The following is a 25,506-nucleotide window of genomic DNA, read 5'->3' as shown; positions in this document are numbered from 1 at the left end:
AAGAAATCATTGCAGAGGAAAGCCAGAAACACTGGGCCTCACTTAGCAACCTCCATCTGGACAAGGGCATCTGTGTGGTCCATCAGGGGGGGTATGCCACAAAGACCAAAAAATGTCCAGTTTTCTTGGTTTATTTGGGGGATGAGATGATAAGTAATCAAACCTGGGTTTGCTTTTCAGCTCTTCCTCCAGGTGGGTAACTCTGCCACTGAGAAAAGGCAACGAAAATCAAGGTCTTGGTAAGGTATCCACATGAAGGCGAAGGAGCCCTTGGGATACATTTCACCCCCTCTGCCTGTGGCACCCGTAGACAGTGCTACTTTGACATAAAAATACAAAGCTCAGGGTACTCAATGGGAACGTCGGTCTGAGGATTCAATGAGCCAGTGGCAGCCGCTCCCTGATGGTCAATAGATCTGGTTATGTGCCGGTTAAACTAACCCTATGGCTCAGCTCAAGGAGTACTTTTCCTAACAGGTGTATGATGGGAGTGTGCTGCTGTAACCCAGAACATTAAACCCAGGGGAAACTGTCCCTCCCTTTCTCCACCTCCCCAAACGCCTTTCATCTAGGGCGGGTGAGGGCAGAGCTGATAAGAACTGTCATTGCATCAAATTAAAGGGGAAAACGATCCGGAAAGTTGTTTGCAGGTAAAACTTGACTTGATTAATCTATTTGTTCTCTTTCTTTGGCAGAAACCTAAACCCAAGTTTCACGGTGACTTTGCACTAAAAATAATAGCCTATTTATGCAATTATCTGCATGTACCTGACTATTGGCTCAGGCCACTAGAGTGCAAGAACATGCACATAGGCTTCTTTTTTAATCTAATTTTATCTATCTTTTTTTTTCCCTAGGTGTAGTTTAGGCTTCCTGAATGAAAACCATTGGCCTGTAGGTCTCAGCTTGCCATAAACCTGTGCATGAGGCTTCGGGAGCTGTAAGTACAGACCAGAGGCAGCCCATGCTTGTCCTCGCTGGGTTTGAATCCAGCTCTGCCAATGCCTCTATTTCTATGCAATGGTTATAAAACAAGTCAAACCGTGGCTGAGCTGAAGAGTGACACATATAGGTTACTCTGAAATGGCACTTCAGAATCTGGTGAGCTATGAGAGGCCTTTGTGTATTGAAATAGGCCAAGAGAGGAACGCTTCGTGCCTTTGGCCTGCAGGCAAGGCCTCCATCTTTGGAGGTACTTTTGGCTTCATTAGAGCCAGATTTAACCAAACCTCCTGCAAATCATAGTCCCTAAATGTGCCTTTCCTACTCAGAAAAGTGCTGGATTTACTGTTACTAACTTCCCTGGGTCACTGCATTCCCCTGTTGCTTGCCTATGCTAGTTCACTTTGTATGTGTCAATAGCCATCCTTGATCCCACTGCAAAAAAAAGAAAGACTCCATAGTGTGCCACACTTACTATTTTGAATGACTTCAAGGGCAACTCTGTGCAGAAGCTGCAAAGATCAAGTTTGGCTGGAGGTGGCAGGCAGGGATATAAATCCCTATGGCTACCTTTGGAGCAATCTTGATCCTTCTGTCAATAGGAAAAGCAGTAAAATGTGCCTTGCCTGGGCCAATGCTGGCTTTCCCTGCATATCCCACCTCCCACCACTCTGCAGGCTGTCTAGAAGCAGCAGGGCTTTGGAGCTGATTGGAAAGGGAGCACTAACTCAAACTATTATTTTTCATAGAATCATAGAGTGGTAGGGGTTGGAAGGGACCTTTGGAGATCATCTGGTCCAACCCCCCTGCAGAGGTAAGGCCCATCCAGATCAGGTTGCATAGGAACATGTCCAGGCAGGTCCTGAAGACCTCCAAGGAAGTAGCCTCCACACCCTCCCTGGGCAGCCTAGGCCAGGGCTCCCTCAGTTTCAGTGAACTATTTTTTTCTTATGTTTAAATGGAACTTTTTGTCATTTTTCTTTTAGGCTAAAAGATTGTTTTATGTATATTGTTTTTCTTCTCCCTCTCTACTCTGCCCTGGTGAGGCCTCATCTGGAGTATTGTGTCTAGTTCTGGGCTCCTCAGCTCAAGAGGGACAGGGAACCGCTGGAGAGAGTCCAGTGCAGGGCCACCAAGATGATTAGGGGCATGGAACATCTTTCATATGAGGAAAGGCTGTGGGAACTGGGGCTGTTTAGTCTGGAGAAGAGGGGACTGAGGGGAGATCTTATTAACATTTACAAATATCTAAAGGGTAGATGTCAGGAGGTTGGGACATCCCTCTTTTCTATAGTAGCTAGCAACAGGACAAGGGGTAATGGCATGAATCTGGAACACTAAAAGTTCCACTTAAACATAAGAAAAAACTATTTCACTGTTCAAGTGAGGGAGCCCTGGCACAGGCTGCCCAGAGGGGTTGTGGAGTCTCCTTCCTTGGAGGGCTTCAAGACCCACCTGGACATGTTCCTATGCAACCTGATCTAGGTGAACCTGCTTTTGCAGGTTGGACTAGATGATCTCTAAAGGTCCCTTCCAACCCCTACCATTCTATGATTCTACACAGTTGGAGGCCCATTTACCATATCAAGTCTCTGTCGAGAGACTCTGGATTGGGTCTCAACTTGCATGACGAAGTCCAAGATATTTTTGCAGTGCCCCATCCTCTGGTTACCTCGCGACCCCATAGATGCAGTTTTAGCTACTTGGACTGTAGATTAAACATTCTGGTTTTTGCCCTGACACAAACAAACCCAAGACAAGAAAAAGATCCCTTCAGTTTTGTAGTCCTTTATTTTTAAGTTGATCCTCCCATAGTAATGTACTGAAATGCGTAACAGTTACATTGTACAAAGCATTTAAAGAAAGTACCTCAACTTGCCGATTATTTCAAAATGAGATTATAAACAAAACAAAAACAAAATAAATCTGGTCCCTCACTAAAGGCCAAAATAAAACCAAACCCCCCAAAAAAATAACTGAATACCTTCTGTTATTTCTTTATTTCTTTTAAACCATAAATTTGGAACACTTCATCTTACAAATAGGATTAACATGAACATAACATCACACAAGCTTGCAGACAACCAGCATAAAATATTGGGTACAGGTTTTTTTTTGTCTTTTTAATCAGAAGAATCATGCTTTCATGAAGAAATTATAACTGTTTATACAATCGAATCAATTTAATGCATTACAAAACAAAAAAACCCCAACCTAAGTCGCTTCTATTAGTTATTTAGTTCATTAAAAGGCAAAAAAAAAAAAAAGAAACAAAAAAAAAGAGAGAGGAATGTAAGAAAATTTCAAACACTGTTTTGCACTCCCATATACACAGATCAGTTCACCTCACTTCTTTTCTTTTGAAGTACATGGGTGCCTTGCATCGTTAACGCAGTGGGGGACTGGAGCAGTGCTGTTTGTTATAGGAACAGTGCTATTTTTACTCAACAAACAATCGTTTGCCAACAAATAAATACATGGTACACAACAACACAAAGAAGAAATTAGAGGGTAAGGGGGGGAGGGGGAGAAAGGAAACAATACAACAAAACAGTGACATGATTGTCAAAAATTAAAATCTCCTTACGATGATTTGAAGTAGTGGTGCTGTCGATGGATGCGGTGCTTTCACGGAATTATCTGGATGATTTAGCTTCTTGGAGCAGTGAACATTCATAGTTTACAATATACACAAGCCTCATATGTATTGTTTCTCAGAGTTCTTTTTTTTTTCCTTTCTTTTTTGTTTTTTTTCCTTATTTTTCAGGTCTTTTTTTTCCTTAACAATGCAGTTGAGAAGGCAAAAGAATTACGGAGACAACAAAATCTTCCCTGTTACTTCTTTCTACATTTACAATGGATAGTGAGCGTTTGATAGAACTAGTTTCTTCCTTTGAAGGGCTAAAATGCATAAAGCTTTAACGAAGAGATTTGTACATAAAAGCAACTGTTCCCAATCCTGTGTCAAACTATCTTATACAAAATAAAAATGGAAATCGATTCTGTTCCTACTTTAAAGGAGTGCCCATGTGTGTATCAATGCAGTCTTAACCCTTTTGCCCCTGCCCCTCAAAGCCGGGTGAACTGGAAGACATTTTTTTCCCGGCCTCAGTTTACAGAATCCACTGAAACTTGGGGTTTTCTTTTTCCTTTTTTTTTGTTTTGTGTTGTGTTTTTTGTTTTTGAGTCTCATTGATCCTCCAGAAGTCAGCAGCTGCCTTTGCTGTGCAAAACAAAATATTGAGAATAAATAGTTTCTTTCTTTCTTTTCTTTTAAAATTATTCAGTTTAAGGTCACCGGACTTTAAATGAGTGACCCTGCAGATTTATAAGGCATTCTGCTCAGCAGTCTTTTAAATAGTCATATAGGAAAGAGCCATGCTACTGGGTTTGGACTTGGTCCCATTTCTCGGTAAGACTTCTCAATGTCATACGTGGCTGATGGATTGAATGGCGCTGGATTCCGCGGCGGCTCTCGCCATACTGTGCCACATATTGGGAGAACTGTGAGATGTGGAATGAAGGGAGTCCTTGTCGGAGAGAGAGAGCATCATGGCGTATGCCTGCCGTGGGGAAAGAAGGACAAAGAGGTCACGATCCCACGGCGTGGATCTGAGCTTGGACCTGTGCCACCCCCCATGTCAGGGCATCGTTTAGGCTACAACTGCTACTCTCCACTTCTTGAAAAAAAAACACCCTAAAATCAAAATGCATTAGGTAAAACCTCTGTCAACCTTTTCACGGACACTTTTGCCTCACTAATAGTAACAATAATTTCTGCTTTCATCTGGCTTCACGAAGCTCTGAGAAACCTTTGATAGTAGACAAGGTCCCAGAGTCTCATTTGCCTTCAGATTCTTGGCACAGGAGGCTCTTTTCAAAAGCCTGAGGAATCACATTATCCCTTGGCTGGTCCTGTATTTCACCAAATACCACAGTCTCCTTTGCTGACCTTTTACTCAGGCAGATTCTGCAGTTTTAAAAACAGAAATCTCTTAAAGGGGCTAAAAAGACTCATTTTAATCCATGTTTTAAAAGATTTCAAGAAATAGCACCAGGACATCTGTCTAGTTAGTGCTATTTTTAAAACATACTGAGGATCTAGATATGGTAACATCCAACAGACTTCAGAAAATCAAAAAAAAAAACCCACTCAAAAAGCCAAACTATCCAGGAGATTGTCACATCCCTGTGGGGCTGCAGCTAACCTCCACAGCATCAGCGTGGCCATGCCAGCTAGCTGAAAGCAGAGAGGGACTATTTCATATCATGACATTTCTGCAGGTGTCAGATAGGAACAAAAATAGCCAAAAAAAGATCAGAGCACCTCATCGTGTCCCCTGGGTGAGGTGGGAGCACAAGGGGAGGTCGAGGCAGGCTGAGGTTTGCAGATATGGAACACAGCCCTGTCTGACAAAGCTGAACCAGCCTTGCCTGCCACACACTAAGAGCTTAATCCTTCGGGTATTTGGTGACAATACCATTTTAACTGAGTTAAGCTTTTACCTGGGATTTGGATTTCCTGTACAACGGTTGCTTTAGGTCCTCTGGCAGCTGGGAAGTATTGAAAGCTGCCAATTCAGCTTCACTGTATTGATTTTCTTCCATTTTCCTCATTTTGAGGCTGTCTGTGAAGTGCCTTATGTGGTCCAAAGCCGAAAGTCCAGTCTTATTATACTCCTCCTCTTTATACCTACAAAAACACCACGGAGGTTTTAATATCAAATGATCCTCTCTGCGTTCTCATACTCTCAGATTTACACATCTGAACAATGTCCCCTTTTTTTACATTCATAAACCACCTTGTTCTGCAAAACTGTGATCCTGAAAAAAAAATAAATGCCCTTTTCTTTTTTTAAAAAGGGGAGAGTGGGCAGTAGGAACAGGGAGGGAGAGATCGTCTCTCTCCTGGTGCCTGCACAGCCTTTCACAAGAACACTATGGGAGACCCAGGATCCAGGTTGGTTTATGGGGCAGATAACGTCTCTCCCATGAATGTTTCCTGTCTCAGCCAGACCCTGACAATAGCTCCCCAAGTTATTTTTCCTCTTACAGGCTACAGATTGCATGAAGAGACTGAAAACAGGGCTGCTATTGACCCAAACACAGACACAGGTTGCTATCGTAACTGGGAAGCCGGCTACTTGGGACCGGTTCCCACAGCACACAGTTTGGTGCTGGCACCCTTGTATGGTTTATTGTTTTTATTGGGCACACCAATACTCGGAAGGAACCAACCTGCCAGGGGAAGCTTTGCAGTTCATGTCCAAAGTACTCGTTTCCTCATAGTCCTCCTCTGGAGTCCCCTCGTGCATGTCACTCGCAACAGGCTCTTTGACTGCTTTCCCTGCAATTTCGCTCTCTTCATCTTCTTCATCCATCATTACTTCGTCTTCTGCCTCTTCGTCGTCCAGCAAATCTGAGTTCTGGCTGGCTACCATGGCTTTTTCGTCCTTAAAGTGGCTGCCATTCATTCTGAAAGTACCAAAAGAAGCCCATGCAATCATCACAAATCAGCTATGAAAGCTCACCAGCAGATTGTCAGACGTGGATCCGGAAAGGATCTATCACAGCAGAATAAAGTGATTTCTGTAGTTTATGTCTCATTTAGTTGCAGACATTTGGGCAGTATTGGAGAAAAAGTCACTCAAAAAAAAAATCAGTGGGATGATACAGTACCATCAATATGGGATTCTCCTCTTATCCTCCTAAAACTACTGTTCAAGAGGGGGTATGTTCAGATATCTGTTCCAAATTTTCTCACGCCATTACTTCATCTCGTGTTTCCAATCATACATGCAGTCTGGGCAAAACAACTCACTGCCTTTTAACAGAAGCTGTAGAGGCCAAGAAACTCTGAAAGTCAGATCTAGCATTTTCAAAACTGATATCCAATACTGCATTCAGAGGTTTAAAGTCAAACTCACATGCATAATTAATTTTGCACACTGCCGCCCATTTGGAAGCCATACCACTTCACTGAGCATATGGGTTACATACATGGGAACCTAAGAGCTGAAGACCTGAAGAATGGTCTGCAATATTGCCTCCATGCTGAACTGTATTATTGACTGATTTGAAGGGTAAGAAGTAACTAAAAGAAAGGTCGACCACAATTTTAGGTGCATTTATTCTTATTAAATGAGCAATTACAGCAATACGCACATGGAAAACCATTTGGTTTACCCACTGTTGTTACATTGTCCTTTGGTTTCAGACAATGACTTCTCTTAACTACTTCCTACAGGATTTTATCAAGGACATAGTACCCACACTGAAGTAAGGGCTCTTTGGCTAATGGCCTCAACTCTGTAGGACTCTGAGCATCCATGGCCACATTAAATGAGAGCTAAAGCCATTTGGCACTGCCACCATCAACAAACGCCCGGTACCAGTGGTGTACCAGGGCTGAACTTGGTGGAGCCACACAAATCCACGCTACCAGTGTGTCTGCTCCGCTGCCTTCTTAGCACGGAGGCCTTGATTCATCTATTGTTCTCATTGTGCAAAAGGCCTTTACTCTTCCAGGAATACAGTTACAAAAATGGAAACCTTATTGTCCGCCCGCAGTTTGCTTTAGGCTCTGCGTGCTTCAAACTGTGTGAGACAATATGGAACATACCAAAAGCTGCAGCAAGATAAGGATGAGCCCAGGCAGCATATTGGGTATTTCACCTTTGACTTGCTGTTTTAACGGATGTACTCTCTTATGGAGCCTACAGAAGTGAAAGCTGGTTTCTTATACAACTATAACATCGTTTGCCTAAATATAATAGAGTTTCATCTATTCTTTTCGGATCAAATTCCAGCTGATTGTCATGCGTTTAGTATTGCATTAAAAAGACTAATAGGGAATGGCCTGTTTATATCAGTATCAAAAAATCTGAGGCTGTGCAGAGTCAGGAGAGCTGAGGCAGCCACCCCCCTCTAAGATAATCAGAGAAATATCTCTTTATCATCTTTTATTTAAATAGGCAGAAATAAGAAACGGTTGAGCACGGTTTGGGCTGCCAACTTGCTTGTTATGCTCAATTGAGGCTGCTAGAAATGAAAGGGAGATGGACTACAACCAAAGTAACAAAAGCCATGTGATTAAGAAAACAGATTCTCTAATTATGCTTTCAAATGCAGCAATTTGCCAGGGATAAAATATCCATCAAGAGCAGTCTGAAGTGCCAAATTTAGAAAGGAAACACTGCACAACCCAGCAACCTTTCCACTTTGCTGACTTCCTGTTGGAGGACATGTTGAGACCAGATGTGCAAAGAAAAAAAATCCCAAGCTCTCATTGCCAATCAGGATGGAATGAAATTTGAATATGCATGTAATCACTTAATCCAATACTCTCATGGAAATTGTGTTATGTCCACCATTTCCACCCCTTCACCAAAGTGTCTGGAAATTGAGAAGACAGTGAAGTTTGTCACCGAGAGGAATTTTTGATGCTGATAATATAACGCCAATTCCAAAGGACAAATAACACCCAACCCAAAACCAAACTCAAAGAAATATGTATGGCTGATGTGCATAGCCACGCTACAGCCTTTTCTGCTTAGCTTTGTTTTGATTAGCTGAAAACGTTTAGAAGTGGTCTTTCTTCTGTTAGTTCAGAAGAATTGAAACACTCATATACTTAATAAATCTTAACAGGAAAAAGTCTCCCACTGTGGACAACCAGTGCCTACCCATGGCCTCACGGACTTCTTGCTAGTCAGCATCTTGCTTGGGATTGAGTTACTCACGGGAAAGGACTTTTGGTTAGAAGCTTTCATTTAATCCAAGAATTTAGCTTAGTCTACTTTATTAATTACACATTTATATTGCATTAAAATTGTAAGGCTCTCTACATTCAGCCACAGGATGTAGAATTCACCTGTTCTGCTCTCAATGTAAAATGAGGGAATTTTTCAACTGATTTAAATCAACGGTGGGAAATAGAAACTGAGAGTCCCTGACACAATTTAAAATGTGTTCGTAGGTGAACTTTTTGTCTAGCCTCTGCCACTGGGAACACGCTCGTGCCTGACGGGGAGGACATTAACACATTTCTTCTCATAAGACACAGAGGTCAACATTGAAGCAATCAGATTGCTAAAATAACTCTGTCTCCAGACATCATCAAAATGGAAAAATCATGCTGAATCTGGAAGAATGGCACCTTTTAAAGGCAGATCAACTCACCTCTCCTCTGAGTTTTGGGGGGACTGATTGTTGTGGTTGCTGTTTCCAATAAAATTCCTAATTTCTGTGAAGTAAGAGTCTTCCTTGTCGTCTAGGATTGCCCCTGTGCTTTCCAGTTCTGAGTGAGGTGAAGATGTTGCAGTACCTTAAAGCAAAACAGAGAACTTCTGTCACCGCTCCTTCACATTTTCTATATTCAACCATTTATATAAAATTGAAACAACAGTTAAAAGGGGTGAGAGCCAGAAAAAGTTGGTCGTAGTGACCCATCAGCTTTTGGCCATAAAACTAGTAATTAGAAAGGAAGTATTATTATCCATGGGTGAAGGTGGTTTCCAGCCAAAATGGCTGCGTGCATGCTGGGTGCCATTTCCATGGTTTATAATCGCTTTTGCCAAGTATCCATTGCAACATTTCCCTCTGGTTCCCTTGCGACTCCAAGACTGTCAGTCAATAACTGTGTTAGGCCAATGGCTGAACTGAGCAAACAGAACTCCATTTTAGCTACTAATTATGTAGATTTCCTTAAAATATGGAGCAGCCATTGACATAATCACCCAGGTTCATTAGCCCTGAGAGATCAGTGACAGACGCCTTTGAGCTCTGAGGGAAAGACAGCTCTGCATTCACTGCATGTACCTGCTTATTTCCAGTGGAGCAAAACTTAGACTGAAAAGACTGCAGAGATGGTTTTCATTAAACCCTGCAGATACCTAACCCAGACCAACAACATCCACTACCTGCCGCTCCCTTTGCTGCTGCTGTTGTAGTGACCAATTTGCTTTGAGGCTTGGGAGGCATCATTACTTCCATAATAGCTAGTGCTTTTCAGCTCCTGACAGTGGGAATATTTTAGAAGGTGCCAAGAAAATCTTTTAGAGTGCCCCCTGAGACTCTAAATCTAGGAGTCCTATTGAGAGCCAAGTGATTGGGGAGATGGGATTAAACCAATTTTCCCAGTCTGTTCTCAAAACGCTACGGTTGGCTTAATTAAAACCAAAAGAAAAGACATCATCCAGTCGTATTAAGTTATACAAGGGTAGAGTTTATGCTGGGATTTTCAAAGCACTTTAAATGTCAGCAGAGCTTAGGCACTTACATATTTTTCCAAAGAAACCCCACTCAAGGGAGCAGACGGCGCAGAGCAACGTGTGCCTATTGACACTCAGTAGCACTGGAAGTGAACGTGCAGTCCCTGTATATGAACGTTGGTGGTATGTAGGGCATGCTGGGGAGGGAAAAGGCATACATACCAGACATGTTCCCATTCTCGTGCTTTTTTAGATGTCTGTCAAGATTGGTTTGTTGACCAAAACACCTGTCACACAAGTGACACTTGAATGGCTTCTCTTTATTGTGGATGTTACGGACATGTCTCTGCAGGTTAGAAGATATGCTAAAGGATCTGTCACAGTATTTGCATCTAAAAAAACCAAACAAAACAAGTGGGTAGAAAAGGGTTCGTTAGTAGCTGGAAATGTACGATTTGTCCTAAGAGAGATGAAGCACCTTCTGGGCTCAGCCTCAGTACCCAACTGCAGTTCCTTGATCCCTACTGAGGCAAAACCATCTCTGAAATAAAGACAAGTTTTTGCTGAATAACTGGAGAGACATGCCCTTGAGATGGAGATATCACTTCTGCTGTGGGTTTTTTAGCTTTAATTCACATTAGGCTTTATATTTTACATATTGCCTTTAGTAATAAGCATAATATTTCAGAGTTAATGGCATCAAATTAGCTAGGGTAATTGATTCCCATGTTTTGAAAACTGTTGCATGCAAAGTTGGGAAGTTTGAAAACAGTAGAGCAATAACTCTATTGTTTCATGTGCTGCCAATACAATACAATTAAACACTTTTGGAAAAAACATGAAACAGATCTCTTCTAATGCTCAAATAAGGTAAAAAAAAGGGCTATTTCGTTTCCTATTCTAAATTATACTGTGTGATTAAATCTTTTCTTGAGGAATTAGCTTGCCTGATTGCTAATCCCAGAGGAAATTTGGTTATCTTGCAAAAACCAGCAATAAACAATCCCAACCTTTAATACCGTGCCAATGTGAGTAGTTTAGTCTATCACTCTGGTACCAGAGGCATCAATTTTCATACTCTATAGTGATTTGGAGTCCCTAAAGCCTTTACTGTATTGCTCTTTAAGCCATTACTAAGTCATACTATAACTATTCCAAATTCTCTGGCTGGCAGCTAGCCAGCAGTCTTCACCACTTTAGTTTTTCAATCTTTTCTTTCTCCTGTGCTTCTCTTACGCTTGTCAATGATGTCAAATTTTTTTTAAGTGCTGAAATCATCCATTATGCTACTAATTGCTTGTGGCTTTTATGTAGTGAAAGGCTACAGCACACATCAAGATCTTCCTTCAATAAAATTAGATGTGAATCTCGTTTCCTAAAGAGACCAAAGGCAAAACACGTATTGTTTCCTCACAAACAATGAGCTTACTCTGCTCTTTACAGCTCATAAAATGCAGAAATTTGTTTTACTGGAACATGAACTGGCTCCTCTCCAGCTGATTTAAATTAGTCTTTCATTTTCAATAAGGTGAAGCTTCTACAGGCATTTCTGCATGTGACTGTCCTGGATACAATATCACATACGTATTCTTATCAACAAGAGAGTACACCCACATGGTTTTTGGTTAAGCAGACCTCAGCAAGGATCCAGATTAGTCAGGAAATAAATAAATACAGCAATCCCTTTGCAAGAGGGATCTTTCAGAAATCAGATGATTGATGAAACACCCAACTTTAAGTTGCAAATAACACCTCAGAGCTCTTGTAACAAAACATTTTCTGCCAGGGAGAAATATGACCATGAGCTCCATTGAAGATCACTCCAACCATGATGGTTTAGAAGTGCCAGCTGTCCTGTGAAGCAGGACTTGCAGATGGTAACTGGGCAGTTGCCTAAGCCAAAAGAATTTCACTGGCTAGCACCAAAACCTTCCCTCATAGCTCTAATGCTGCTCCACTGAATGTAGCTGCCCTTGCCTAGATGAGCACAAAAAGCCCTTTTGGAGATCAAAATATTGGGCTATCGATGGGCTGCTAAGGAGTGAGTGCTCAAGCTGTCTGAGCAAGACTGTTGAACACTGGTTCTCTTGCTTCATTCACTTGGCCACACCACAAAGAGGGATAAGGAGCTGTGGTACCTATAGGGCTGCTCTCCAGTGTGTGTCCTCAGGTGACGTGTTAGGTTTGCAGATCTCGGGAAAATCTTGCCGCAGTATCTGTGTGGTAAGAAAATGTTTGATGAGACAACACAACCTTCAGTGGCTGCATCCCAGTGTGAGCTGCACTGGGTGCACAGCCCAAATTGAATCATTAATATATGCTACTGTTGGCATTGCTTTGGTGTAACAACATTTCAATAAAAGTCTTCAGGGAATGTAAGTGATTCACACACTTACACGCAAGAATGGGACTCAAATTGCTGGCACTGACCAGCTTTTCTTGTGCATAAGCAAGAGATGTACAAAAACATCCCAGTTTTAAAGATCATCCCAAATTTCTAAGCTCACTAGATGATTATTGGTCACATTCAGATTTGGAATCAAGAGAATTACTATTAAAGCCTTGAATTTCTGCCTCCATGTAAGCAAATTTCAAACCTTTCAACCAATTCTGTGTGTCAGCAAATGTGACATCATTCTGTGCACTGAATAGGATCAGAGCAGACAAGACTCAAAGACCTAATCCATCAAGGTATGTTTCTATAACAACATGTCTTGAAAGAAGGTGACATGTTTTCAAAAAGATCAGATAAACTGATATGCCAGTGTCAAACGCCTGCACATTCTGGAGATGATAGAGAGAGATCTAAATAATGCAATTTAAAACCCATTCTCCAAACTCGATAATATGTCATAGGGAAAATAAAAAGAATAAAATTAACATTGTGAGCTCTCCCCCTTCATTCAAGTAACAGATTAACACTCAGTTGATAATTGGCCCAGTTCTATTAATGACAGCAACCCATTTTTGCATGGGGACAGAGTGCACACAGCACTCTCTTAAGTGCAGGAGGGTGGTGGCTGCTCCACAGGATGACTTTGAAGATTGCATCCCTTTGCTTTTAACATCCCATTTGTTTTTTCACAAGGTGATGTATAAGCCTTCAAAAAACTCACATGGCTAATTCTGCTCTCCTTGACAAAGCTCCCATTCATTTTGGTGGTACATACGGTGACTATCTTCATTGTGTTTCCTTTTTTTTTAAGTCTGTACACACAAGTCCTAATAAGTCATGTATTTTATCACCGATCCCTTTGGATATTAAAACCAGAAGCCCGAGAAAAAAAAAGCCCTCTGTCTTTTATGATCAAAAAAAATCAATAATGAAAGCACACTTGTGCATACGAAAGTGAAGGGAAAATTTGGGGAAAAGGGATTGTTTATATAATAGTTTCCACCTCATTTATCAAGCCAGTATGATATAGGGCAAGCTCTTTGCTTCGTAACGCCAGTAATTTAATAAGTAAGAAGCCGAAAGTAAAATGCTTTCCATGTCTCATTGGGCACAGAGAGCCCTGAGAGATCCACTATGGGCCACATTAAACATCCTTCATGGAGGGGGAAGATTTTGGGAGCTTGTGAGGGCAGTGTGGGGTGGCCTGTGGCTACCTGCAGGTGTAGCGCTCCTTGCCCTTGCGCAGCAGGGTGTCGGGTAGGGCGCTCGGCGGCGCGCGGAAGTTGAACATGGATGGCACCGACTGGATCAGCTCAGTGGCCTCCGGTTTCAGGGCACTAAAGCTCTCCAGCTTCTCAGCCATGTTTTCTATCGCTGACATCTGCAAGAGAAGGTAGCACAGAAGCCATTAGGGTGAATGCTGCTTCAGCTCTCTGCCCTCTCTGGAAAACCAGAAACACAAAGCATACACACTGCTGAGGAAATGAAAAGCAAAGCAAATGCAGAGTTGCAGTCTCAAAAACAATGGGGGACATTAGGCAATCATTCTATGATTCTATGATGAGGCAAGGTGGTGGCCATAATGTTGTCTCGCTTAGAATAACGTCCATAAATGCTGCAGCAGGATGCCGTTTCTCTGCAAGGTCAGCAGAGCATTCCTGTCCTGACTGATATAATGGAAAGCTGCTTCTACCTCAAAATCTAAATCAGCCAGTATTCATTTCTTCTTATTTTTAAACCCCCAGCTTCAACAAAATTCCAGTTACGCAGAGCATGATTCCAGTCATACTCTGTGGGTGTGTGTCCATGAGTCTATGCATTCCATCTACCAAAACCATTGGCCATTTTTTACCATATCAACTGAAAAAACAGAGATCCCAACAATAACTGAATTACTCCAATTTGTTTCTTTTTATAAGATCTTCTGGAGGACAAACATTGCAGAGGAAACCTTATGAACACTCTAGCTTAAACAAGGGTTACAATAAATCAGATCCAGAGTGGTTCCATCAATGCCCCAGCCATATCCAACCATCCAGTCCAGTCTTCTTGCCCATTGCAGACAAAGACATTGAGACAAATCCATACAAAATGAAGCTTTAGTGGTTTTGGTGCTAGGTGTTTATGTTACCTGTTAGATGCCTATCCTATTTTTTTACTATCTCTTGATATTCCTGCTCTACCTTTAGTTGCTTGTAAATCCTGTGTACTTTGGGATGTCCCCAGTTTAAGCTGTCTGTAATTTTTAGGGAGTGGGGATGAAATAGTTTCTGGAGAACGGTTCCCTTTAAAGTATCCGGAACTGACCATTAAATACTGCTCCAAAACCTCAAACATAGTTGCTTGGAGAGTTACTTGACTGCTGCTGAGCCTACTGACAGGTGAGAGTAACCATCTGCCTCTTCGTAATACCACAAACAAATGAAAAAACAAAGAAAGAAGAGACCCAAGATCTCACCTAAAGAGCATAAAAAAACCTCACAGCACAAGCCCTACACCGTATCTTGCTTGTAAGGAAGGAGAAAATGGTATGAAAGACAAGATGCTGAGCAATCCTCAGCTGAAAGCACTTTACAGCTCCTTACTCATCACAATCCATGAGACTGCTCCAATTGTTTGGGAGTATTAAATTTTAAGCTAATGAGCAGAATTGCAGGTTTATCTCCTGGAATGATTGTTCCCATGTTGGTTAGTTCTGGCTTTGGGTTGGAGTGGGTTTTTTTTTCCTGTGAGCCTGCAGCCTGCCCTCTCATTTCATGCTCAGATTCCTAATGCAGAGTACAAATTGCAATGTACAGGGTACCACTGCCAATTTGCCAAATGTCTTTCATCAAACACAGGGGAAAAAAAAAGAGCAAAAAAAATCTCAGAGGGAAGTCAAGATACATTTACTTGTCAGGCAACAAATGTGAAAGCATTGCGAGGCAGTAGGGGCTGTAAGCTCTGGGGTTTGATTCATAATCACTCAGCTGCTAAAACATTCTCCACAGATGCAAGTGGACAGCACATTTGTCAATATGAAGGATTTTGACACGTACTGATCACAGACGTGAGATATGTAATGATGATGCTGCTGGGAGAGGAGGTAATTCTATCTCGGCACCAAGATGTCATTATCACCCATACAACTCAACATTACCATATATTTCTTTTTATATGACTCCATCTTTTTCTTCAGTCAGAATTGATTCTTAAAGCTTCTACAACAGTCTTTTCACTGCCTTTAATTCCTTCTAATTGTTCCTCACAAGAAACCGTTTGCCTGTTTTGCAATGGGGGAAAATAAACCGTTTGAATGAAAAATGACCTTTGGCCTTTGGGCTGATTAGCAGTGACAAGACAGTGCATGGGTTAGGATAGCACATGTTTATAGTGAAGCATAATAAGGGTGTTGAGAAGTATAATAAATGTTTTATTTATATATATAATTAATATGCAAGTCAGTTTCATTAACCAGTGGTTTTAAATCATTTTTGGATCACCATTTCTCATGTACATGGCTCCCTACAGCAATATATTAAAGCAACTATTTACCCCTCTACATTTAAAATGGCTTAGTCATGCTTATTTTATTTAATTCCTCTTTCCAGGATTTTGCAGAGGAGAAACTGAGACCAGTGCTCTGATATACAGCAATGCAGATCAGTGCTACCATCACCACTGCCTCCAGGATTACATCAGTCCCAAAATAGGTATGAAATCAACATCTAATCTTAAGTCACTCATTCACAGGAAACACAAGCACTTCCAATTCTTTTAAAGTATTACTCGCTTTCTAAAAATATGTTTCTCACTGTAGGAATGACTATTGTGTTTGTTTGGGCTTTTTTTTTTACAGACTGAGCTATGTAGTTACCTGGGATGATTTTTATCTTTCCAGAACTGCACCAGCAGCAACGGGAAGTGCTCAGCCCCAAGCCTTTGCTGACACAAGGCAGTGTCACTCCACTGCTGTCAGGATAATTCTAGCTGTTACTATCTGCTGGACATAGGGCCCACAAGAATCTAAATTGGGTTGTTGAAGAAGTCCTGGAGCATGCTGGTGCTCAGGGCCTTCAAGATCTTATTCCTTACCACGGGGTGGATACCTGACTGCATAGGCTTGTTACATCCCGTAAAATCCTGCCTTGACCCAGGAGCTCTTGATTATTTTCTACACAGGGGATAGCCCCTGCTCATCGGTCTACTTGTAAAGTATTAACTGAGTAGTGTGAAAACCGAGGTTTTTCACATTGAGCCCTAATTCAGCACCAAAAACAAGCAGGAGTTATAAACCTACAACACACAATTCTGGTTCCCCTGGATTCAGGCAGTGGCCCTAGGGCATGCGCAGGGGGGTGGGCAAGGGACAGACCTTCACCCAGTGTCTCCTGTCACACACCAGCAATGGGAGATGCAAGAGCCTTAACTGGAGGTTGCATCTCGATGATGGTGTTGAATGGCCATTGGTGGCTGCTGCTCCCATTCACTTGGCTAAACCCTTTTGGAAGCCATTTATATTTTCATCAAGGGGAGTTCACCAATTTAATTAGATGTATATGAAAAGATGCTGGCTTTTGTTCCTTCTAAGCCTTTTTGCCTGATAATTCAGCTGGGTGCCCCTCATTTATGGTTTTTTTAATTGTTAAAACTAATGAATAACCATTTCTCATTCGGGTTCTGCTCACCATTCATAGTCTCATAGAGCTGAGGCTTTTCCCTCAGGCATTTCTTTTCCAAGCTGAAAAAATCAAAATCTACTTAGTTTCTTTCTGTATGAAAGCTGTTCCCTACCTCTGATCATCATTGTTGCACTTTTCTGTGCCTTTTCTAATTCTACTATGTCCTTTTTGAGAGAGACTTCAGCCGTATTCAAGACCTTTAGGCAGTATAACATAATGATGTTTTCAATGCCTTTCTGCTAAGCACTCAGATGATATTTTCATAAACCTATTGACTCCAAGATTTTTTTCCTGAGTGACACAAGTTTAGAGTTACACTTTCACCTCAGCATTACTGGGTACTTACTGACATTGGGTTTCATTGCTGTTTTAATCCTTACTGACTCAGCTTTCTGTGAAATCTCCTGCAAAATCTTCATAGTCAGCTTTGGATTTAGCTACTCCCAATAAACAGTTACAAACTGTGCTCTTTGCCTGGCCACCTTTCTTCCTATGTTGTATGCCACCTGTATGCCACAGTTCAGATCCCAGGGACACCCCGAAGTGGACTCACTGATAACCTTCAGTGATTGTAAAAATCACTAACTTATTCTTTTCTTTTCCCGGGTTTTGTGCTGGGGTTTTATTTGACTAATTATTAACCCAGGGGATGACTCTCACTCTTCCACACTGAAGCTGAAACACAACTGAGGTAGTTCTTACTGCTTCAAAACAACATTACTACTGATTGCAAAGGAAGACTTGCCTCCACAGAAGCTCTATTAACTATGGAAATGCTACAAGTCTACAATCCACCAAACTTCTCAAGTAAGCTGTTAGTGATGGCATCTGTCCTGGCTGGGAGGTTAGGTGGGTGTCTCTCTGGGGGTGGTCCTTGAGGATCACCATGGAGGTAGATGTGCAGCTCGAGCTGCTGAGCAGTGCATTCAGGAGGGGTCTGCATCCCAGTTGAGTTCCCAGACTGAGGCAATCCCTGAACAGGGCATGGGGAGGAAGGCACAGCTTGACCCCAAGGATGGGATTAGTGTAATTGCCATGTCCATGGAGAAAGCTTTCCAAGGAGGTAGGAGAGCGAGAAGATCCTGTTACATACTTTACATACAGCTATTGCCTCTTGGACAAGTCATGTCTGCTCCTAATCTGAGATCAGTGAATGACAGTATTTTATATAGAACAGTAAATTTTGATTTACATATATAAGAGTTGATTCTATCTGCGTCCAGATGTCTGGAAAAGGAAGCAGCTTCCCCCCACCTCCCTCCCACTCCCTGAGAGGCTATTAACCTCCTACTGACGCAAACTAATATGCAGTCGCAATTCCCCAGCCCCGACTCAAAAATGCAGACATTACCATAATCGGCTAAAACAAGTATTTATAAACATTTCAACGGGCAAGATATCATCAGCGGGGGCCTTGAATATTTGCCTTAAAATTTATTAAGCAGCAGAAGAAAAAGTGGTATAAATAAAGCAGGGGGCTGCTGCTCTTTAAGAATAACCTGATAATATGAAATAATCTAGCAGACAATGTCATGAGTTACATGACCTCATGTTTTACAAACGCGACTCCTTCATTGCTGTTATCACAAAAAACAACTGATTTGATGGCTCTAACTCATGGGAAATTAAAAAAAAGAAGTTCAAACATTTGCTTTCTATTTTTACTAGTGTTATTTCAAGAAATCTTGAAAACCCAACTAGTAAAGCTTGGGATTTCTTCCATCCCAGTTCACGTTACAATGCTTTCTCCACAAACTACAACTTGTGAATTTGTTGTCTTCAAACTGTGCATAGCTGGACATCCAGTCATGGAACTTGGCTGAGCTATACTCACGTTCAAGAGACCTCTCACACGTGGCTGAGCTTTATGAAGCAGTAGAGAGAAGCTCCTGCTGATCTGCAGTATAGTTGCAGAAATAACTCTATTTGTATTGCTACAGTTGGGGATTTAGCTCATTTAACAGAATGGATCGTGTCCTAAAATAAGCCCAGTGAAGTAAAAGCTTTGCTAATGCACTTGCCAATTTTCTTTTCATTTATTTGTAAAGTTATTTTAATTATTTACACTGATCCTTCACAAAGCTATTGCAAATAAAGTCTGAACCTCTTTATAGCAACCTTCTCTTGGTAGGACCAGAATGGTACGAAAGAGTCTACAGACTAAATAAATCGTGATCCATTCAAGGGAGTGTATTCCCCATTGATTTGCACTCCAGGGTTCCTGACAAACAGGGAAAAACAATCCAAAATAATCTTGACATATATGGCACATGCAACTGTGAATTGAGATAGAAAGGCTCATGTGACATAGGCAAATCTCTCAAAACAAAGATTCATCCGTGAATCAGCATCTGACTCTAGGCACTTTATGTTTTAATACCTATTTCTGCTGCAGCTGCTTAAAGAACTCGCATGGCCAGGAGACATACGCTCACAAAAAAAAGCACTGGCTGATGGAAATTTGAGGACCAAGCCAAAGTCAACGAAAGCAGACAGATGAAACAGACTGCACTGGGTTTTTCAGCTTCTCAAATATGCCCAAACACAGGCACTTTTCTGAGAGCAGAGGATTCAGGGTGCTCAAGCCAAATCACAGATTCTACTATAACCCCTTCATGTATTACACTGAATTCCCTCTACCACAAAGAAAATGTTTGGGAGCCATCTCTTCTGCTCTCCAAGTTCAGCATCTAACCCCGTCTCTTATCTGTTGAGCTCATTCAACATCTATGGGTGCCCAAAGGAATCTGCTTAGCTCCTTGCATTTGAGGACCCTAGGGCATCTTTTCCAGCTATGTAAACCATTGCTTTACTGGAAGGAAATGGGATTAAAAGCCACGTGTATGCAAAGCAGAGGTCCATTGCTACTTTTGAAGCGTGCCACAGATGGCACTTGGGAGAACAGGGCTAAGTGCCAGTCTGCAGGGGCAGCACCTTTGAGGGCTCCTGCATGAGGCTCATAGAGAGATGCACGCAGGCAAGAGTATGTGATGATCCCGTCTCATTCTGTGAAATTCTGGCTTCCTTTTGTGAAATTAGTCCACGTTGCACTCCGAGTGATGAGGGAGAGTGAGTCAGGGCCCGAACCGCAGCCCACTGGCTCCAGCTCTCCCCTCTGAAGCCCCAAGGTTGGGAAAAATCTGGGACAAGTATTTACGGGTTCAATGCTGCAGCTGAGGAGCCAGCAACACAAGAGCAAAACACAATGTTATTCGAGTTGCATCTGCAAAAGCAGTTGCAGTGGCTCTCTTTTCCTTTTCTTTTTCATGAACAATTTAGACGTATTAAAAATAACAGTTTATAAAAAAATCGAAGAGGGAGCTCAAATTTACCCCATAGTTCTAAAAGCACAATTCCTTCTCACATAAGGAGGCAGATGTAAGTATACACACAGGACAAATTTGAGCCAAACACGGCGAATAAACGGGTGTTTTACTTCTGTTTTAAGTACAGCAACAAGCAATTAAGCTCAAAACTCCAAAACTATGAAAGTGCCTAACTCCCGCTGAAGCCAATGTGAGACAGAGACATGGAGTCCTCTGAGGCTCTGTATTTTAATGCCTTGAATGCAGATTAAATATTTATAACTATTGCAATCTAACAAGATTCCAGCCTGAAAATTCACTGCAATCATTGAAGGAAATGCCTCAGAACAATTTCAGTCAAGTATAAACAAAGACTGCCTTTTGAAACCCTCATTCAGGTAAAGCTCCCATTGCCTTCACCAAATAAAAATGGCAAGATTAGGTAGGTAAAAATAAAGGCAGTGTGAGGATATTTATCTCCTACAGCTGCAACACTCCATAGGAAAGCGTGGCATGCTCCCTAATTGAGTGCTAAGTTCTCTTTCATATTATATTCTTATGCAATTTCTTTCACAATAATTAAATCAAAAATATAAGCAATGAACTTACCCAAATTCTTTGATCAGGCAATTGGAACTGGGAGCAAAATTGAAACAAAAACAACATATTATTCCTGCTCTGGAACCCTCACTGAAATTAATCTATTCATTAAGATTTTATTTAAAGATATTAATGAAAATGTTATTCTGAATTACTTGCTGCATTGAGGTATTCTCTCCTTAAAAATGCAGTCCTTTTAATGGCAAATTATTGCAAAATGCCATTAAATGATCTAATTTTCATAGCTTTTTGGGCCACTGCCACTGGGAGGAATTTTGCCCAGGCAGGGACAGGGTAAGAACTGCTGGGTTTATGTCTTTATTTGCTTCAGCAGAAGCCTATTTTAAAGATCCTTCTGTTTACTGTCTCATTATCCAGTTAAAACAAATGAATTCTTGCTTCATCAGATGGCAAGTTTCAGAAATAAATTCACCTACGGGAACACAAACTTGTAGGACACAAAAAGTGATTTTGTTCACATTTTACATAGATAAATCCTGCCAGTAGAAAATGAAAACTTGTAGTGCACTCCACACCTGTACTTTTACAGGAGTGAACAGGGCTATAAAGGAAAAATAGCTTTTCTGGAAGCCCTTCTCCAGTCCTCTATAAATACCAAACCAGATTCTGCCCTTGCAAACAGGATACTCCTTTCTATTATTCACCAAGAAAGCAGATTTTGGCATTTACGCTTTTGACAGGACATGTGATGGTGGTTCAGGGGTTTTTTTTTGCTTTACAGTGTATTAAGGGTGCTTGTTACACTCATGACCTTTGTAACCATCCATCTCACACTGAGTTAAAGATGTTATCCCTGGCAGCCAAAGTGATGAAAACAAAGCCAGTCAGTCCATGGGTTTAATTTTTTTGCTATTGCACAATGAGAAATGTGGAAGAATGGGAAAAAAGGTAAAATGGGTATATTTGTGCACTCTTGTGCATGGATTCAGTAACATGGGTGCACAAGTAGCAGTGGGTGCTGGCTCTGCCCCACCTTGGCTGGCACTACAGCAAGGAGGTGGCATTCGACACCTCCTGCTCACACTGATGGACTTGGTGACCACACTGGGACCTTCCTTAGGCACCAACAACAGATTTAAACAGCTCTATGTGAAAAAAACATGAGGGCTGAAATCCTGACATCCTGCAGACAAACCGCTCAGTTCTTTCATTTCACCTGCACACCTATGGCATCCCCACCTAATGCCTTTTATCCCTCCTCCAGTTCCCCATGTAACTCAGACTCATGCAACATTAAGTAGAAGAGTATCCAACTCCTTAGCCCACCACAGTAATGCCTTTTACGCAAACAGCCTCCTTTCTCACCTGCTGGCCAAGTTGCCTACTGTGTCATCAGACCAACCCACGGCAAAGCCTTCAGAGCACCTTGAATCCAGCTTCACTAAACAACATCCACTTAACATCTTCTGAAAAGCTAGATAGCACTAAGCAAAATAATGATGTTTCTTCCATTGATACAGTACATAAAAAGCCCTCATTTACATAATTTACTATTAATTTATAGCCCCTTAACTGCTCTAACAGAACTCTCACTTGATGGAGGGCAACTTGCCTGGTTTTACAGCAGAGGACACAAAGTGGATTGAGCTCCTGTTTGGATATTTGTGCATGACTACCAGCTGCTGTGAAATGGGAGTTTGCACCTGTTGCCTTGCAACTTGGGCAAATAAGGTAAATAAGCAAGAGCTGCTGAGCTATTAGAACTTGTACATAAATTCTCAGTAAGTTTAATAATAGATCCATCACTTCCTTCAGGCATTGGAACTGGAACAGGGTGTTTAGGAATCAGAGGAAGCTGAACCAGAGACACAGCTCCTTGTTTTGTGCTTAAAATACAAGACCCATATGGGATGTCATTATTAGGATGAAACAGTCTGTAGTTAGCAAGAGGTGGAAATCTGCAAATACCATGGAGCATTTGATTTTAGGCATAAGATTTAACCCAATTTTTTATCAAAATCTCCTTGATCAAGGAGAAGGAAGACAAAATCAGGACGTGGTGTTGTTGAAGAAAAGCAACATATAGTCCGCATGCAAGTCCCCTTTCTATCCTACACACATATTGCAGTTGTGACACTGTTTTAGGGGCACCCTCCTAGATTTTCGTTATCCAGCAAATAAGCATCAGGATTATGGCCTATGAACAGGACAGAAGCCCTCTCATATCGAATGTCTTCAGGTACGAAGGAGAGACAAAGACACTGCACACACTATACAGCTCACAATGACTATCTGAAAGAGATGGAGCATTTGCTTATGAGACTTGAAAGCATTGGGTGGAAGGTTTTATCTCTTTTCTTGGAGCCTTTAAATACTGACAACCAGCCTGACTTTGAATCTACATCATCTCCTTGTAACCTACATTGACTCCACCTCAACGTCTCAGAGCACAGGACAGCACTGAAAAACACATGGGTAGCTGCGAGTGTTAGCTACACTGTGATATTGGAGGAATACAGTTCTAAAACATACATGTAGCTTGAATCTGGCTTCCTCTACAATCGAAACATGTTGTTTCATCTGCAAAACATCAAGAAGTTCAGAACAATGCTTACGCTTTTCCACCACAATGGTACAGCAAAAACTGTGTGTTTTAGGAAATCCAAAAGTGACTAAGACTGCATTCATTTCTCTGCACCTGCTTTGAAGCATCAACAGGCTTGTTTACAACATCAAAATTCCCAAAATACTTACTTGTGGATGAAACAAGAATCCCGGGGAAGGTCTCAAGTATTTCTCTTTTAAAGCTTCCAGTGGGTCTGTTAACTTTCTTTTTTCTACTCTGTAAATGTTAAAATTAGATTTGCTTGTGATGATTCAGTCTCAGATATTAATAATTATACAGCTACTCATGTTTAAAGTAGTCAATTATACATCAAGTAATTTGTTTCTCAGAGATAATGGTAAGGGATAAGGAAGCACAATCACCTCTCGATTCCCGCCTACAGCTCCTTTGCTGCAGGTGGGGACTGGGAATCGACATTAAAGGGGGATTGTACCATTTACACAGGAAATCACCCCATTTCAAAAGACTGGTAATAATTATAATAGGAACCAATGACTAACTACTGAGCACTTTCATGAAGAAACAAGGCAATGGAGCGTGCTCTCCACTCAGAGGACAGGAATTCAATGTGCTTTGAGCTCTGAGGTCTCTTCTCATCTATCCATGCAAGACATCACAGCCACCATCCTGGAAACCTCCCCTTGTGCATGGCCAGGCATGAGAACAATGCAGTTTAAGGGACAGGTCATGTCTGTATGCAGGTGTAACTCATGGCAAGGGAAGGCTGTGTAACAACTGCCCTAGTGCTACTCTGCCAGAATTGGTACAGATTTCATCAGTTTGCAAAGCAGGACCATAAAACACGGATCATTATTTTCACTGCTTTAGGCATTTAAAATGAATATGACGCAAAGAGAACCTATGGCCTAATACAGATACCAATCTGGCCTGAACAAAACCATCTCAGCAAATAGCATCATATCCTGTTTCTTCATAATGCATACCTGTTGTCTAATGCGAGAGCATTCTCCAAAAGCTTTGCCCATGGCATTTCTTTTTCAGATAAAGTAATAAATTAACATCATTTACCTGGCAGTAACTTGGGGTTTTTATCAAGAGGCTGTGGAATCAGTCATTTATATTACAGACAAATATCTTTATGGCTAATATTTCTCTAAACTAATTTAGATGCATGACTTTGGCTGGTTACAGACATACGAGCAGAAAGGCAAAGGGCAAATTGGGGCTGACGTACACAGGATGCAGGTGAAATCCAGAGCCCAGCAAGATCCATCTCAGCACTACTGGGAAACACTGAGGGGTCAGGGTTTCACTGGTTTTCAAAAGCTTGCTCCACTGACAGTGTCTGTTTGTGCACCCGTCAAAGTGAACAAGGCTCCCATTGATTGTGTGAGGTAGATCAGATTAACTAGCCCAGTGGTTTGGTTTTGCATGCACAGGGACATTGAGCTCCAGATCATAGTAATGAAATGCCAGATAAATCAATCCAGTGCTCAAATCAAGGCAAAAAAAAGCAGAAATCACTCAAAATTTCCATACTTTTTATATGTCTCAGGACAAATTTGCTTCTTTGTTGTACTTATCATTCTACTTAATTCAGGAGGAACTGAAAAGGTGGTGTCCAGCTGGCACCTTGGTGAGATGCTCTCTGCTTTCCAGGGGAAGGCAGGGCCAGAGGGCAGTAGAGGCGAGTGGGAAGTATTTTGGAAGAAAAAGAATTTGGGTCAAACCAGTGATGTTAAATAGACAGTAAATATACACATAATAACAATAATTTGTTTCTGGGTAAAAGAATACGTTCAACTTCTGCCTGTCAAGCTGTGCAGATTAAACTAATGGCTCA

General features: G+C 41.5%; 1 protein-coding gene across 7 annotated transcripts in view; it reads right to left on the bottom strand.

Moving 5' to 3' along the window:
- Positions 1-2,710: 2,710 nt before the first annotated feature.
- Positions 2,711-25,506, bottom strand: part of MECOM (MDS1 and EVI1 complex locus) — a 336,232-nt gene continuing 313,436 nt past the window's right edge. For 4 of the 7 annotated variants that reach the window (XM_062005401.1, XM_062005402.1, XM_062005406.1 and 1 more), the window contains 9 exons: positions 23,831-23,918; positions 21,125-21,151; positions 13,764-13,930; positions 12,293-12,370; positions 10,377-10,546; positions 9,124-9,268; positions 6,181-6,417; positions 5,449-5,635; positions 2,711-4,505 (listed from right to left, as the gene is read on the bottom strand). In XM_062005401.1, the coding sequence (XP_061861385.1) occupies positions 4,371-4,505; positions 5,449-5,635; positions 6,181-6,417; positions 9,124-9,268; positions 10,377-10,546; positions 12,293-12,370; positions 13,764-13,930; positions 21,125-21,151; positions 23,831-23,918 (1,234 nt within the window). In that variant the 3' untranslated portion in view covers positions 2,711-4,370. The remainder of the gene's footprint in view (positions 4,506-5,448; positions 5,636-6,180; positions 6,418-9,123; positions 9,269-10,376; positions 10,547-12,292; positions 12,371-13,763; positions 13,931-21,124; positions 21,152-23,830; positions 23,919-25,506) is intronic. The other 3 variants (XM_062005403.1, XM_062005404.1, XM_062005407.1) reach the window with 1 other exon arrangement.

The sequence above is a fragment of the Colius striatus genome, chromosome 12 (genome assembly GCF_028858725.1).
Source record: "Colius striatus isolate bColStr4 chromosome 12, bColStr4.1.hap1, whole genome shotgun sequence".
Taxonomy (NCBI): Eukaryota; Metazoa; Chordata; class Aves; order Coliiformes; family Coliidae; genus Colius; species Colius striatus.
Note: the sequence above shows the minus strand (reverse complement) of the source record. Positions and strands in the feature narration are given on the sequence as shown.